This window comes from Chelonia mydas, chromosome 7, assembly GCF_015237465.2.
Source record: "Chelonia mydas isolate rCheMyd1 chromosome 7, rCheMyd1.pri.v2, whole genome shotgun sequence".
NCBI classification, from domain to species: domain Eukaryota; kingdom Metazoa; phylum Chordata; order Testudines; family Cheloniidae; genus Chelonia; species Chelonia mydas.
Genome location: NC_057853.1, coordinates 8,804,738 through 8,816,505, shown reverse-complemented (window position 1 = coordinate 8,816,505; position 11,768 = coordinate 8,804,738). Strand labels below are relative to the sequence as shown.

The 11,768-nt window shown below is 46.8% G+C and overlaps 1 protein-coding gene across 2 annotated transcripts in view; it reads left to right on the top strand.

The window, feature by feature from the left end:
- The first annotated feature begins 6,983 nt into the window (after positions 1–6,983).
- The window catches only part of TMF1 (TATA element modulatory factor 1), a 35,763-nt gene continuing 30,978 nt past the window's right edge, over positions 6,984–11,768 (top strand). Inside the window, exons 1-2 of one of the 2 annotated variants that reach the window (XM_043552202.1) lie at positions 6,984–7,101; positions 7,135–7,334. In XM_043552202.1, coding sequence (XP_043408137.1) covers positions 7,028–7,101; positions 7,135–7,334 — 274 coding nt within the window. In that variant the 5' untranslated portion in view covers positions 6,984–7,027. Of the gene's footprint in view, positions 7,335–11,768 lie in introns of both variants that reach the window. The other variant, XM_037903861.2, reaches the window with a different exon arrangement.

The window sequence follows — 11,768 nt, the reverse complement described above, 5'->3', positions numbered from 1 at the left end:
GCACAAATTAACTCAAATGGATCTGAAATCTGTTATTTTATTTGATACATACCTCCCTTTCTCTTCTTAAAACATTTTCTCCCATCCCAGATTTTAGAGATGTATAAGATATATATTGTTTAGGTTGGATGTTAGGAAAAAAAATTTCACTAGGAGGGTGGTGAAGCCCTGGAATGGGTTACCTAGGGAGGCGGTGGAATCTCCTTCCTTAGAGGTTTTCAAGGTCAGGCTTGACAAAGCCTTGGCTGGAATGATTTAGTTGGGGATTGGTCTAGCTTTGAGCAGGAGTTTGGACTAGGGTCCCTTCCAGCCCTGATATTCTATGATTCTAAGTAGAAAGAACTTGAAGACCATACACACTGAAAACACTGACATGAACATGTCTTGCAAAATATGGTTGCATTTACAACCATTTTAAACATTAAAATTAAATCTGGCTGAAATATTTTTAAATATGGGACTTAGATGAAAAATTTCATAAATCTTTACCAGTTTTGATAAGTTGTAGTCAAAAGAGAGAGAAAACTATTTTTAGCCATTTGAGTAAATTACTTGGAATAGTATGTCATTCTTAGAACTATAGAGACTAACAAATTTATTTGAGCATAAGCATCCGATTAAGTGAGCTGTAGCTCACGAAAGCTTATGCTCAAATAAATTGGTTAGTCTCTAAGGTGTCACAAGTACTCCTTTTCTTTTTGCGAATACAGACTAATACAGCTGCTACTCTGAAACCTGTCATTCTTAGAACTCAGAGTAACAGCCGTGTTAGTCTGTATTCGTAAAAAGAAAAGGAGTACTTGTGGCACCTTAGAGACTAACCAGTTTATTTGAGCATGAGCTTTCGTGAGCTACAGCTCACTTCATCGGATGCATAGCATATCGTGGAAACTGCAGAAGACATTATATACACACAGAGACCATGAAACAAAACTTCCTCCCACCTCACTCCCCCGCTGGCAACAGCTTATCTAAAGTGATCCTCAAGTAGAGCCATTTCCAGCACAAATCCAGGTTTTCTCACCCTTCCCCCCTCCCCCCCCCCCAACACACACATACAAATTCACTCTCCTGCTGGCAACAGCCCATCCCCCTTTGAAACCCCTCTTTATAATGCGCATGATAATCAAGGTGGGTCATTTCCAGCACTAATCCAGGTTTTCTCACCCCCCCCCATACCCCTCCCTTTTCCAAAAACCACACACACAAACTCATTCTCCTGCTGGCAACAGCTCATCTTACAATGTGCACAGCAATAATCCAAGTTTAACCAGAGCGTCTTGGGGGGGCGGGTTTTGCAGGAAAAAAAACAAGGGGAGACAGGCTACCTTGCATGATGACTTAGCCACTCCCAGTCTCTATTCAAGCCCAAATTAATAGTATCCAATTTGCAAATGAATTCCAATTCAGCGGTTTCTCGCTGGAGTCTGGATTTGAAGTTTTTTTGCTTTAAGATAGCGACCCTCATGTCTGTGATTGCGTGACCAGAGAGATTGAAGTGTTCTCCGACTGGTTTATGAATGTTATAATTCTTGACATCTGATTTGTGTCCATTTATTCTTTTACGTAGAGACTGTCCAGTTTGACCAATGTACATGGCAGAGGGGCATTGCTGGCACATGATGGCATATATCACATTGGTGGATGTGCAGGTGAACGAGCCTCTGATAGTGTGGCTGATGTTGTTAGGCCCTGTGATGGTGTCCCCTGAATAGATATGTGGGCACAGTTGGCAACGGGCTTTGTTGCAAGGATAGGTTCCTGGGCTAGTGGTTCTGTTGTGTGGTATGTGGTTGTTGGTGAGTATTCGCTTCAGGTTGGGGGGCTGTCTGTAGGCAAGGACTGGCCTTTCTCCCAAGATTTGTGAGAGTGTTGGGTCATCCTTCAGGATAGGTTGTAGATCCTTAATAATGCGTTGGAGGGGTTTTAGTTGGGGGCTGAAGGTGACGGCTAGTGGCGTTCTGTTATTTTCTTTGTTAGGCCTGTCCTGTAGTAGGTGACTTCTGGGAGCTCTTCTGGCTCTATCAATCTGTTTCTTCACTTCCGCAGGTGGGTATTGTAGTTGTAAGAATGCTTGATAGAGATCTTGTAGGTGTTTGTCTCTGTCTGAGGGGTTGGAGCAAATGCGGTTGTATCGCAGAGCTTGGCTGTAGACGATGGATCGTGTGGTGTGGTCAGGGTGAAAGCTGGAGGCATGTAGGTAGGAATAGCGGTCAGTAGGTTTCCGGTATAGGGTGGTGTTGATGTGACCATCGTTTATTAGCACTGTAGTGTCCAGGAAGTGGATCTCTTGTGTGGACTGGACCAGGCTGAGGTTGATGGTGGGATGGAAATTGTTGAAATCATGGTGGAATTCCTCAAGGGCTTCTTTTCCATGGGTCCAGATGATGAAGATGTCATCAATATAGCGCAAGTAAAGTAGGGGCGTTAGGGGACGAGAGCTGAGGAAGCGTTGTTCTAAATCAGCCATAAAAATGTTGGCATACTGTGGGGCCATGCGGGTACCCATAGCAGTGCCGCTGATCTGAAGGTATACATTGTCCCCAAATGTAAAATAGTTATGGGTAAGGTCAAAGTCACAAAGTTCAGCCACCAGGTTAGCCGTGACATTATCGGGGATAGTGTTCTTGATGGCTTGTAGTCCATCTTTGTGTGGAATGTTGGTGTAGAGGGCTTCTACATCCATAGTGGCCAGGATGGTGTTATCAGGAAGATCACCAATGGATTGTAGTTTCCTCAGGAAGTCAGTGGTGTCTCGAAGGTAGCTGGGAGTGCTGGTAGCGTAGGGCCTGAGGAGTGAGTCTATATAGCCGGACAATCCTGCTGTCAGGGTGCCAATGCCTGAGATGATGGGGCGCCCAGGATTTCCAGGTGTATGGATCTTGGGTAGTAGATAGAATATCCCAGGTCGGGGTTCCAGGGGTGTGTCTGTGCGGATTTGATCTTGTGCTTTTTCAGGAAGTTTCTTGAGCAAATGCTGTAGATGCTTTTGGTAACTCTCAGTGGGATCAGAGGGTAATGGCTTGTAGAAAGTGGTGTTGGAGAGCTGCCGAGCAGCCTCTTGTTCATATTCCGACCTATTCATGATGACAACAGCACCTCCTTTGTCAGCCTTTTTGATTATGATGTCAGAGTTGTTTCTGAGGCTGTGGATGGCATTGTGTTCTGCACGGCTGAGGTTATGGGGCAAGTGATGCTGCTTTTCCACAATTTCAGCCCGTGCACGTCGGCGGAAGCACTCTATGTAGAAGTCCAGTCTGCTGTTTCGACCTTCAGAAGGATTCTAGGTGGACTCCTCCTGAAGGTCGAAACAGCAGACTGGACTTCTACATAGAGTGCTTCCGCCGACGTGCACGGGCTGAAATTGTGGAAAAGCAGCATCACTTGCCCCATAACCTCAGCCGTGCAGAACACAATGCCATCCACAGCCTCAGAAACAACTCTGACATCATAATCAAAAAGGCTGACAAAGGAGGTGCTGTTGTCATCATGAATAGGTCGGAATATGAACAAGAGGCTGCTCGGCAGCTCTCCAACACCACTTTCTACAAGCCATTACCCTCTGATCCCACTGAGAGTTACCAAAAGCATCTACAGCATTTGCTCAAGAAACTTCCTGAAAAAGCACAAGATCAAATCCGCACAGACACACCCCTGGAACCCCGACCTGGGATATTCTATCTACTACCCAAGATCCATAAACCTGGAAATCCTGGGCGCCCCATCATCTCAGGCATTGGCACCCTGACAGCAGGATTGTCCGGCTATATAGACTCACTCCTCAGGCCCTACGCTACCAGCACTCCCAGCTACCTTCGAGACACCACTGACTTCCTGAGGAAACTACAATCCATTGGTGATCTTCCTGATAACACCATCCTGGCCACTATGGATGTAGAAGCCCTCTACACCAACATTCCACACAAAGATGGACTACAAGCCATCAAGAACACTATCCCCGATAATGTCACGGCTAACCTGGTGGCTGAACTTTGTGACTTTGTCCTTACCCATAACTATTTTACATTTGGGGACAATGTATACCTTCAGATCAGCGGCACTGCTATGGGTACCCGCATGGCCCCACAGTATGCCAACATTTTTATGGCTGATTTAGAACAACGCTTCCTCAGCTCTCGTCCCCTAACGCCCCTACTTTACTTGCGCTATATTGATGACATCTTCATCATCTGGACCCATGGAAAAGAAGCCCTTGAGGAATTCCACCATGATTTCAACAATTTCCATCCCACCATCAACCTCAGCCTGGTCCAGTCCACACAAGAGATCCACTTCCTGGACACTACAGTGCTAATAAACGATGGTCACATCAACACCACCCTATACCGGAAACCTACTGACCGCTATTCCTACCTACATGCCTCCAGCTTTCACCCTGACCACACCACACGATCCATCGTCTACAGCCAAGCTCTGCGATACAACCGCATTTGCTCCAACCCCTCAGACAGAGACAAACACCTACAAGATCTCTATCAAGCATTCTTACAACTACAATACCCACCTGCGGAAGTGAAGAAACAGATTGATAGAGCCAGAAGAGCTCCCAGAAGTCACCTACTACAGGACAGGCCTAACAAAGAAAATAACAGAACGCCACTAGCCGTCACCTTCAGCCCCCAACTAAAACCCCTCCAACGCATTATTAAGGATCTACAACCTATCCTGAAGGATGACCCAACACTCTCACAAATCTTGGGAGAAAGGCCAGTCCTTGCCTACAGACAGCCCCCCAACCTGAAGCGAATACTCACCAACAACCACATACCACACAACAGAACCACTAGCCCAGGAACCTATCCTTGCAACAAAGCCCGTTGCCAACTGTGCCCACATATCTATTCAGGGGACACCATCACAGGGCCTAACAACATCAGCCACACTATCAGAGGCTCGTTCACCTGCACATCCACCAATGTGATATATGCCATCATGTGCCAGCAATGCCCCTCTGCCATGTACATTGGTCAAACTGGACAGTCTCTACGTAAAAGAATAAATGGACACAAATCAGATGTCAAGAATTATAACATTCATAAACCAGTCGGAGAACACTTCAATCTCTCTGGTCACGCAATCACAGACATGAGGGTCGCTATCTTAAAGCAAAAAAACTTCAAATCCAGACTCCAGCGAGAAACCGCTGAATTGGAATTCATTTGCAAATTGGATACTATTAATTTGGGCTTGAATAGAGACTGGGAGTGGCTAAGTCATCATGCAAGGTAGCCTGTCTCCCCTTGTTTTTTTTCCTGCAAAACCCGCCCCCCAAGACGCTCTGGTTAAACTTGGATTATTGCTGTGCACATTGTAAGATGAGCTGTTGCCAGCAGGAGAATGAGTTTGTGTGTGTGGTTTTTGGAAAAGGGAGGGGTATGGGGGGGGGTGAGAAAACCTGGATTAGTGCTGGAAATGACCCACCTTGATTATCATGCGCATTATAAAGAGGGGTTTCAAAGGGGGATGGGCTGTTGCCAGCAGGAGAGTGAATTTGTATGTGTGTGTTGGGGGGGGGGGAGGGGGGAAGGGTGAGAAAACCTGGATTTGTGCTGGAAATGGCTCTACTTGAGGATCACTTTAGATAAGCTGTTGCCAGCGGGGGAGTGAGGTGGGAGGAAGTTTTGTTTCATGGTCTCTGTGTATATAATGTCTTCTGCAGTTTCCACGATATGCTATGCATCCGATGAAGTGAGCTGTAGCTCACGAAAGCTCATGCTCAAATAAACTGGTTAGTCTCTAAGGTGCCACAAGTACTCCTTTTCGTTTTATTCTTAGAACTGACACCTTCTAAAAATTGACACACCTTTCTAAATAAGAAGTAGGTCCAGCTTCCCTGCTTTCATGATTCTTATAGTGAATAGACAAAGACCAATTGCCCTCATATGAAAAAATGTCCTTTCTGAATGCCTGATCAAAATAATCAAATATCCTGTCTAAATTTTCCTGGCCCTTTGGAGTTGTATTGCCAATTCCAAGCATTCAAAAATCAGCAGTCAGGCTGCAAAAAACATGCTTTTATTTAAAAAAAAAAAAATAAAGAAATTGCCTTTTGGCATTTTGTGTCTGTAGCATACCCTGGGTTCAGGTATTTAGATTCTCTCCCCGTCCCCCGCAAGCACCTGCAGTGGAAGCTTGCCCTTTTGTAAAAGTGAAAGTGAGAGTAGTCACTCCTGTAGGAATCAGAGTGGTATCCCTGTTAGTCTGTATCAGCAAAAACAATGAGGAGTCCTTGTGGCACCTCAGAGACTAACAAATTTATTTGGGCATAAGCTTTTGTGGACTAAAACCCACTTCATCAGATGAAGCTTTTGTGGGCTAAAACGCACTTCAGCAGTTGCATGCACCTGATGAAGTGGGTTTTGGCCCCTGAAAGCTTATGCCCAAATACTTTTGTTAATCTCTCAGATGCCCCAAGTATTCCTCGTTGTTTTCCCTGTAGGAATAAGGACGGAAGAAATACACCCAAGGGTGCGATCGCTATCTTGGTATCCTCGCTGCTACCTGCCCCATCCTTGCATCTGCAATAGCCCAGTCATGGCCGGGGGCCGGGTCCTGGAAGATAGGGTGACCAGACAGCCAGTGTGAAAAATCAGGACTCTTCCCCCCCCCCAGTGCAGGAGATGAGAGGAATAATTGCACGTATAAGACAAAGCCCATAGTAGCGGGCGCTGTGGTCCTTCGCCCTGACCGGGACCAAGGCGGACCTGAGACGATCAGGATTGGGAGCGTCTCGGGTGAGAGCGAGGCCGCGACCTTGCCGTCCGCCATGACACATACCCAGGCGGAAGTGAGGCGGGCCCCCCGGCTAGGTGAGGGTCCCGAGGCGGAAGTCACTCGAGATGCAGGAAGGAGTTGTGTTGTGCCGCGGTAACTATGGCGGTGTCATGTGACTCTCAGTCACATGACACCCCCCCTCACCCCACGCCGCACCTGCCGGCTGAGGCGCCGAGTGAGCCTGCGCTGGGTTTGCTGACGAGTTTGCGACGTGGAGGTGCGCCACGTGCGCATGCGCGGGGCCCTCCCTCGGGCTAGGGGTGGGGGAGGTGGTGCCGCCGGCCTTACGCCCGTGGCCGCTGCGCCCCGCGCCCGCCCGCGGATCGAGGGACCCGCGCGCCGCGTTCCCCGCCTGGCCGCGGCGCCCCCGGGCTCCGGGACCGAGCCGGGCGGGGGCATGAGCTGGTTCAACGCCTCCCAGCTCTCGAGCTTCGCCAAGCAGGCGCTGTCGCAGGCCCAGAAATCCATCGACAGGGTGCTGGACATCCAGGCCGAGGAGAGCCCCTGGGCCCAGCCCGTCATCCCCGACCACGGCGGCGGTAGGTGTGTGCGAGCGGCCGCGCCCGGGGCCGACCCCGCCGGGCCGCGCCCCCTCAGCGGGGTGTCCGGGCCGCGCCCCCTCAGGGGGGTGACCCCGCTGTCCACTAGTCCTCAGCTGTGCTGTGCCCCTCATCGGGGTGTCTGACCTGGCCAGGGAGCATAAGGCGCCCTCTCTGAGCGCCCTGGGGTAACCCTGCTGTCCCGTGCTCTGCTGTGCCCATCCCTGTGGTGTCTGACCTGGGCGTGCAGTGCGGGGCGCCATGGAGTAACCCCACTGTTCTCTGGTACCCCGCTTTGCTGTGCCCTTCACCGGGGCGTCTGAACTGGGCAGGGAGCGCAGGACGACCTCTCTGAGCGCCCTGGAGTAACCCCGCTGTCCCTGGTCCCCTGCTTTGCTGTGCCTGTCACCGGGGCATCAGAACTAGGCAGGCAGCGCAGGGTGCCCTGGGGTAACCCTACTGTCCCCTGGTCCCCGCTATGCTGTGCCCATCACCGGGGTGTCTGGACTGGGCAGGCAGTGTGGAGCATCTTCTCTGAGTGCCCTGGGGTAGCACATTGACCCATGTGCTACCCATGCACTGCTCTGCCCATCACCTTGGTATCTGAACTGGGAAGACAAGGGTGGGGTGCCTTGTCTGACTGCACTGTGGTGACACACTGTCCCCAATACCCACATGCTGCTGTGATTATCACCTTGGTATCTGAACTGGGCAGGCAGTTTGGGGAACCCTGTCTGAGTGCATTGGAGCAATGCCTCACTTTTCCCCTTGTACCCAGGTGCTGCTGAGCTCATGGTTGCTCGCAAGGGGCTTGTTGCTGTAGGAGACATAGAAAATGATGTGGTCTTTGCTCTGAGATGCTTACAGTCTAGGCCAGTGGTTTTCAACCTGTAGTCTGTGGACCCTTGGGGGCCTGCAAACTATGTCTAAGGGGTCTGTCATTACCATAGAACAGTGATTTTCAATCTTAGACTTCGGGTATGTGTCTACACTACCCGCTGGATCAGTGGGCAGCGATCGATCCAGCGGGGGTCGATTTATCGCATCTAGTCTAGACGCGATAAATTGATCCCCCGAGCGCTCTTCCGTTGACTCCTGTACTCCGCCGCCGCGAGAGGCACAGGCAGAGTCGACAGGGGAGCGGCAGCAGTCGACTCACCGTAGTGAAGACACCGTGGTGGGTAGATCTAAGTTTGTTGACTTTAGCTACCTTATTCACATAGCTGAAGTTGCGTAACTTAGATCGATATCTCCCCTCCCGCCCACCCAGTGTAGACCAGGGCTATGCTATGTCTAAGATTTCCAAAAGGGTCTGCACTTCCATTCAAAATTTTTCAGGAATGGGAAAAAAAGTTGAAAACCACTGATCTAGGCAGCAGCACAGAGGCAGGTGCTGTGTGAAGGCCAGGTTCTGCCTACCAATATTCGCACTTGTAGTGAGTGGTGTTTTGAGGACAAAACGTAACCCTCTGGCAGAACCATCTACTGTCATATTTATTGTTGTGGAGGTGTTGAGGAGCCTGCCTTGAAAACAAGGTTTTTTCTGCCTCTTTCACAACTTCTTCTGTATTTTTTTTCCAATTTACACACTTTACAATTATATAACCCCAGTGGAGGTATTCAGAGCTCTTTGCAAACAATTAGTTAAGCTTCCTAATATGTTTACCATATTACAGGTGAAGGAAAATAGGCACAAAGAGGCCTAGCGCTTTCCCCAAAGGTGTAAAATGAGGAATTGCTGGAACTGATATTAGTCTTTTTTTCCTCTATTCCAATTGGTGACTGACAGTAATACTCCCAATTTTGAATAATGTTAATATGCTTATGCCTTGAGGATAAACTTTTAATTCATGTACTCAAGAAACTTGTTGATTCATTGTTGCTCAATGAGTATGACAGGTGTGAAGAGAGAAATGTCTAAGGGTATGTCTACACTACCTGTCGGATCGGCAGGCAGTGATCGATCCACCAGGGGTCAATTTAACGCGTCTAGTCTAAACGCGATAAATCAACCCCCAAGCACTCTCCCGTCAACTCCTGTACTCCACTGCCGCGAGAGGCGGAGTCGACGGGGGAGCTGCAGTAGTCGACTCACAGTGGTGAAGACACCACGGTAAGTCAATCTAAGTACGTTGATTTCAGCTATTTTATTCACGTAGCTAAAGTTGCATAACTTAGATTGACACCCCCCTCCCCCCCCCCCCCCCCCCACACCCTCCGTGTAAACCAGGGCTAAGTAATATGATTTCTCCGCCACTCCTTTGTCTAATTCTGATACAGGCATCTTGCCCTTTCCTATCAGTGTTCGGGGAAGTAGGGAATGACAGCTGTCTGCTGCATCAATCCCTGAAATTCATAGAAATTCAGTGGAGTTTCATGCGGAAGTTAATGCATTTTGTGACAGAATGAACTACTGCACCTTCTTGCCTGCAAACGTCTATTAAAGAAATTAGGTTGTAGAAAGTTTGCCATAGTCTAAATATGATGAGGTGGTGTCTGTTTTTCATATAAGGCACAGCATTAATACAGAACTTGAAAGAAAAATTCATGTTAAACTATAGTATTGAGTTTCTTTCTAGGCTATACTTTTCAAGATGAAGAAGTCCTGATATGTGACACTATTTTAAAATTAGGGATGCAGGATGAAGAGACTCAGGAAGCTGTAATGATAGTCAATCAATATCCTTAGTACAAATGTTGTGTATATCTTTAGAATAATATAGCAGTAAAACGGAGATAACAGTATGTTTACGAGGCAGAGTAAACTTGAATCTCGAACAAAGGACAGTTGGAGAGTGTTTTCCAGGCTGATAGTGAAGTATAAACAAAGTTTAATATATAAGCATTTCTAGTAAAAAGCAGTAGCCACCTGTCAGATGGCTTCAATGTAATATAAGTTAAATAGTGGGGGGTTTGTGTGGACAAAGGTTACACAAAACTCAGTCCCTTCTTCTTTTAGTATTATACCAAATCATTTTAAAATGTCAGTTGTATTTAAGTTTTTGTGATAACAATATGAAATTCATAAGGACATCAGTAAAGGTAATTCAGAGGTCTAGAGCAAACTCTGTGTGGACCAGATAAAAACACATTTTAGTGATTTTGGCTTATTTTTTAAAAATAAGCATATGTATTGTCAAACTTGCCAGACCTTCAGATGTGCTGAATCACATGCATTTCACACGAAAGGCAATAAGAGTTTTTAGTGCTCAGCACTTTTGGCAATGAAGCCATTAATGTCTTACCCAAACTTTAAATGTTGATGTTACTAAGTGTGATGTAGTCAATAATGTACTAGTGCAACCATTGATATTGAGTGTTATAACTTACAGATTTTGTATTAGTGTACTATTGCATGCCTTAACTAAATATTTGTTGGGAAATCTTTTTTTACATAAGTCTGAAATAAGTAGTGAGATACCCAGTGGTTTGATTACACGTGAGAAATATCTTGGAAATTATTCTTGAACCCCAAATGTTTTCTGTTCCATATTGTCTTGTCAGTTACTGCATTTATGACACTACTAATATTTAACAATGAAATTCTTCACATCCTACCCAACATATCACTAGGCAAAGAACAAAACCATCCAAACAGAGATTAATATGAGAGATGAGGCTGGGAGGGATGCAGTGGAAGTCCAAGGCAAACAGTTGCAGTACCCTGTCTGCTGCTGTGGGACAGCACTGAGGAGCAGAGTGCAGCTAACTGGATTCTTGTTAGTTTTACTGTTGCCCCACAAGATTGGGCATAGCAACAGTGAAAATAAAGGAATGTCTTGGTTTTACCCTTTCTGAGAAGGTTCAGAACAGCCCCCAAGGCACTGGAGTTGTTTGTCAGCTGCCTCAAAAAGTTTGTTCCATTGGTTTGTGTTTGGAAGTTTATTGTCACAACCATAAAGGCTACAACCTTTTAGTCCTAAATTCTTCAAAATCTGAAAGCTTAGACTGTCTGAGTTGTTAGAATTGGTTTCCCACTTGCCAATGACAGGTAATTTTTTTTTAAACCCTGATAATTGCAATTCGCTCTTTTGTGCTCTGAGTGAATACTCTAAACTTCAGTGTGTCCAGATCACTGTGACTAGCCTACTCTCACTACAGTAAGCGGGTTATATTCCCTATCCCCTTCATTAGTTTCCTTTCCATCTTGGAAATAGTCCTTTATGATTTTCAAAACTCTGTATGAACCTGTTCTTCTCTCTCTCTCTCTAATACTCATATCCACCTTTTTCAGCTGTTTCTCAGATCTTGATATAACTCTTGTCTGCCTTCCTATCCCCCCATGACGCTCCACAGTTGCTGGGAAGAAGAAAGTCATTTTCATCTGTGTTGCTCTACCTTTCTGGAGTTCCTTCTGTACATTGAATCGTTATGGCTCCTTTAAACTATGAAAATTACTTGTAAAAATATAAGGTTGCAATAACAATAAAAGGT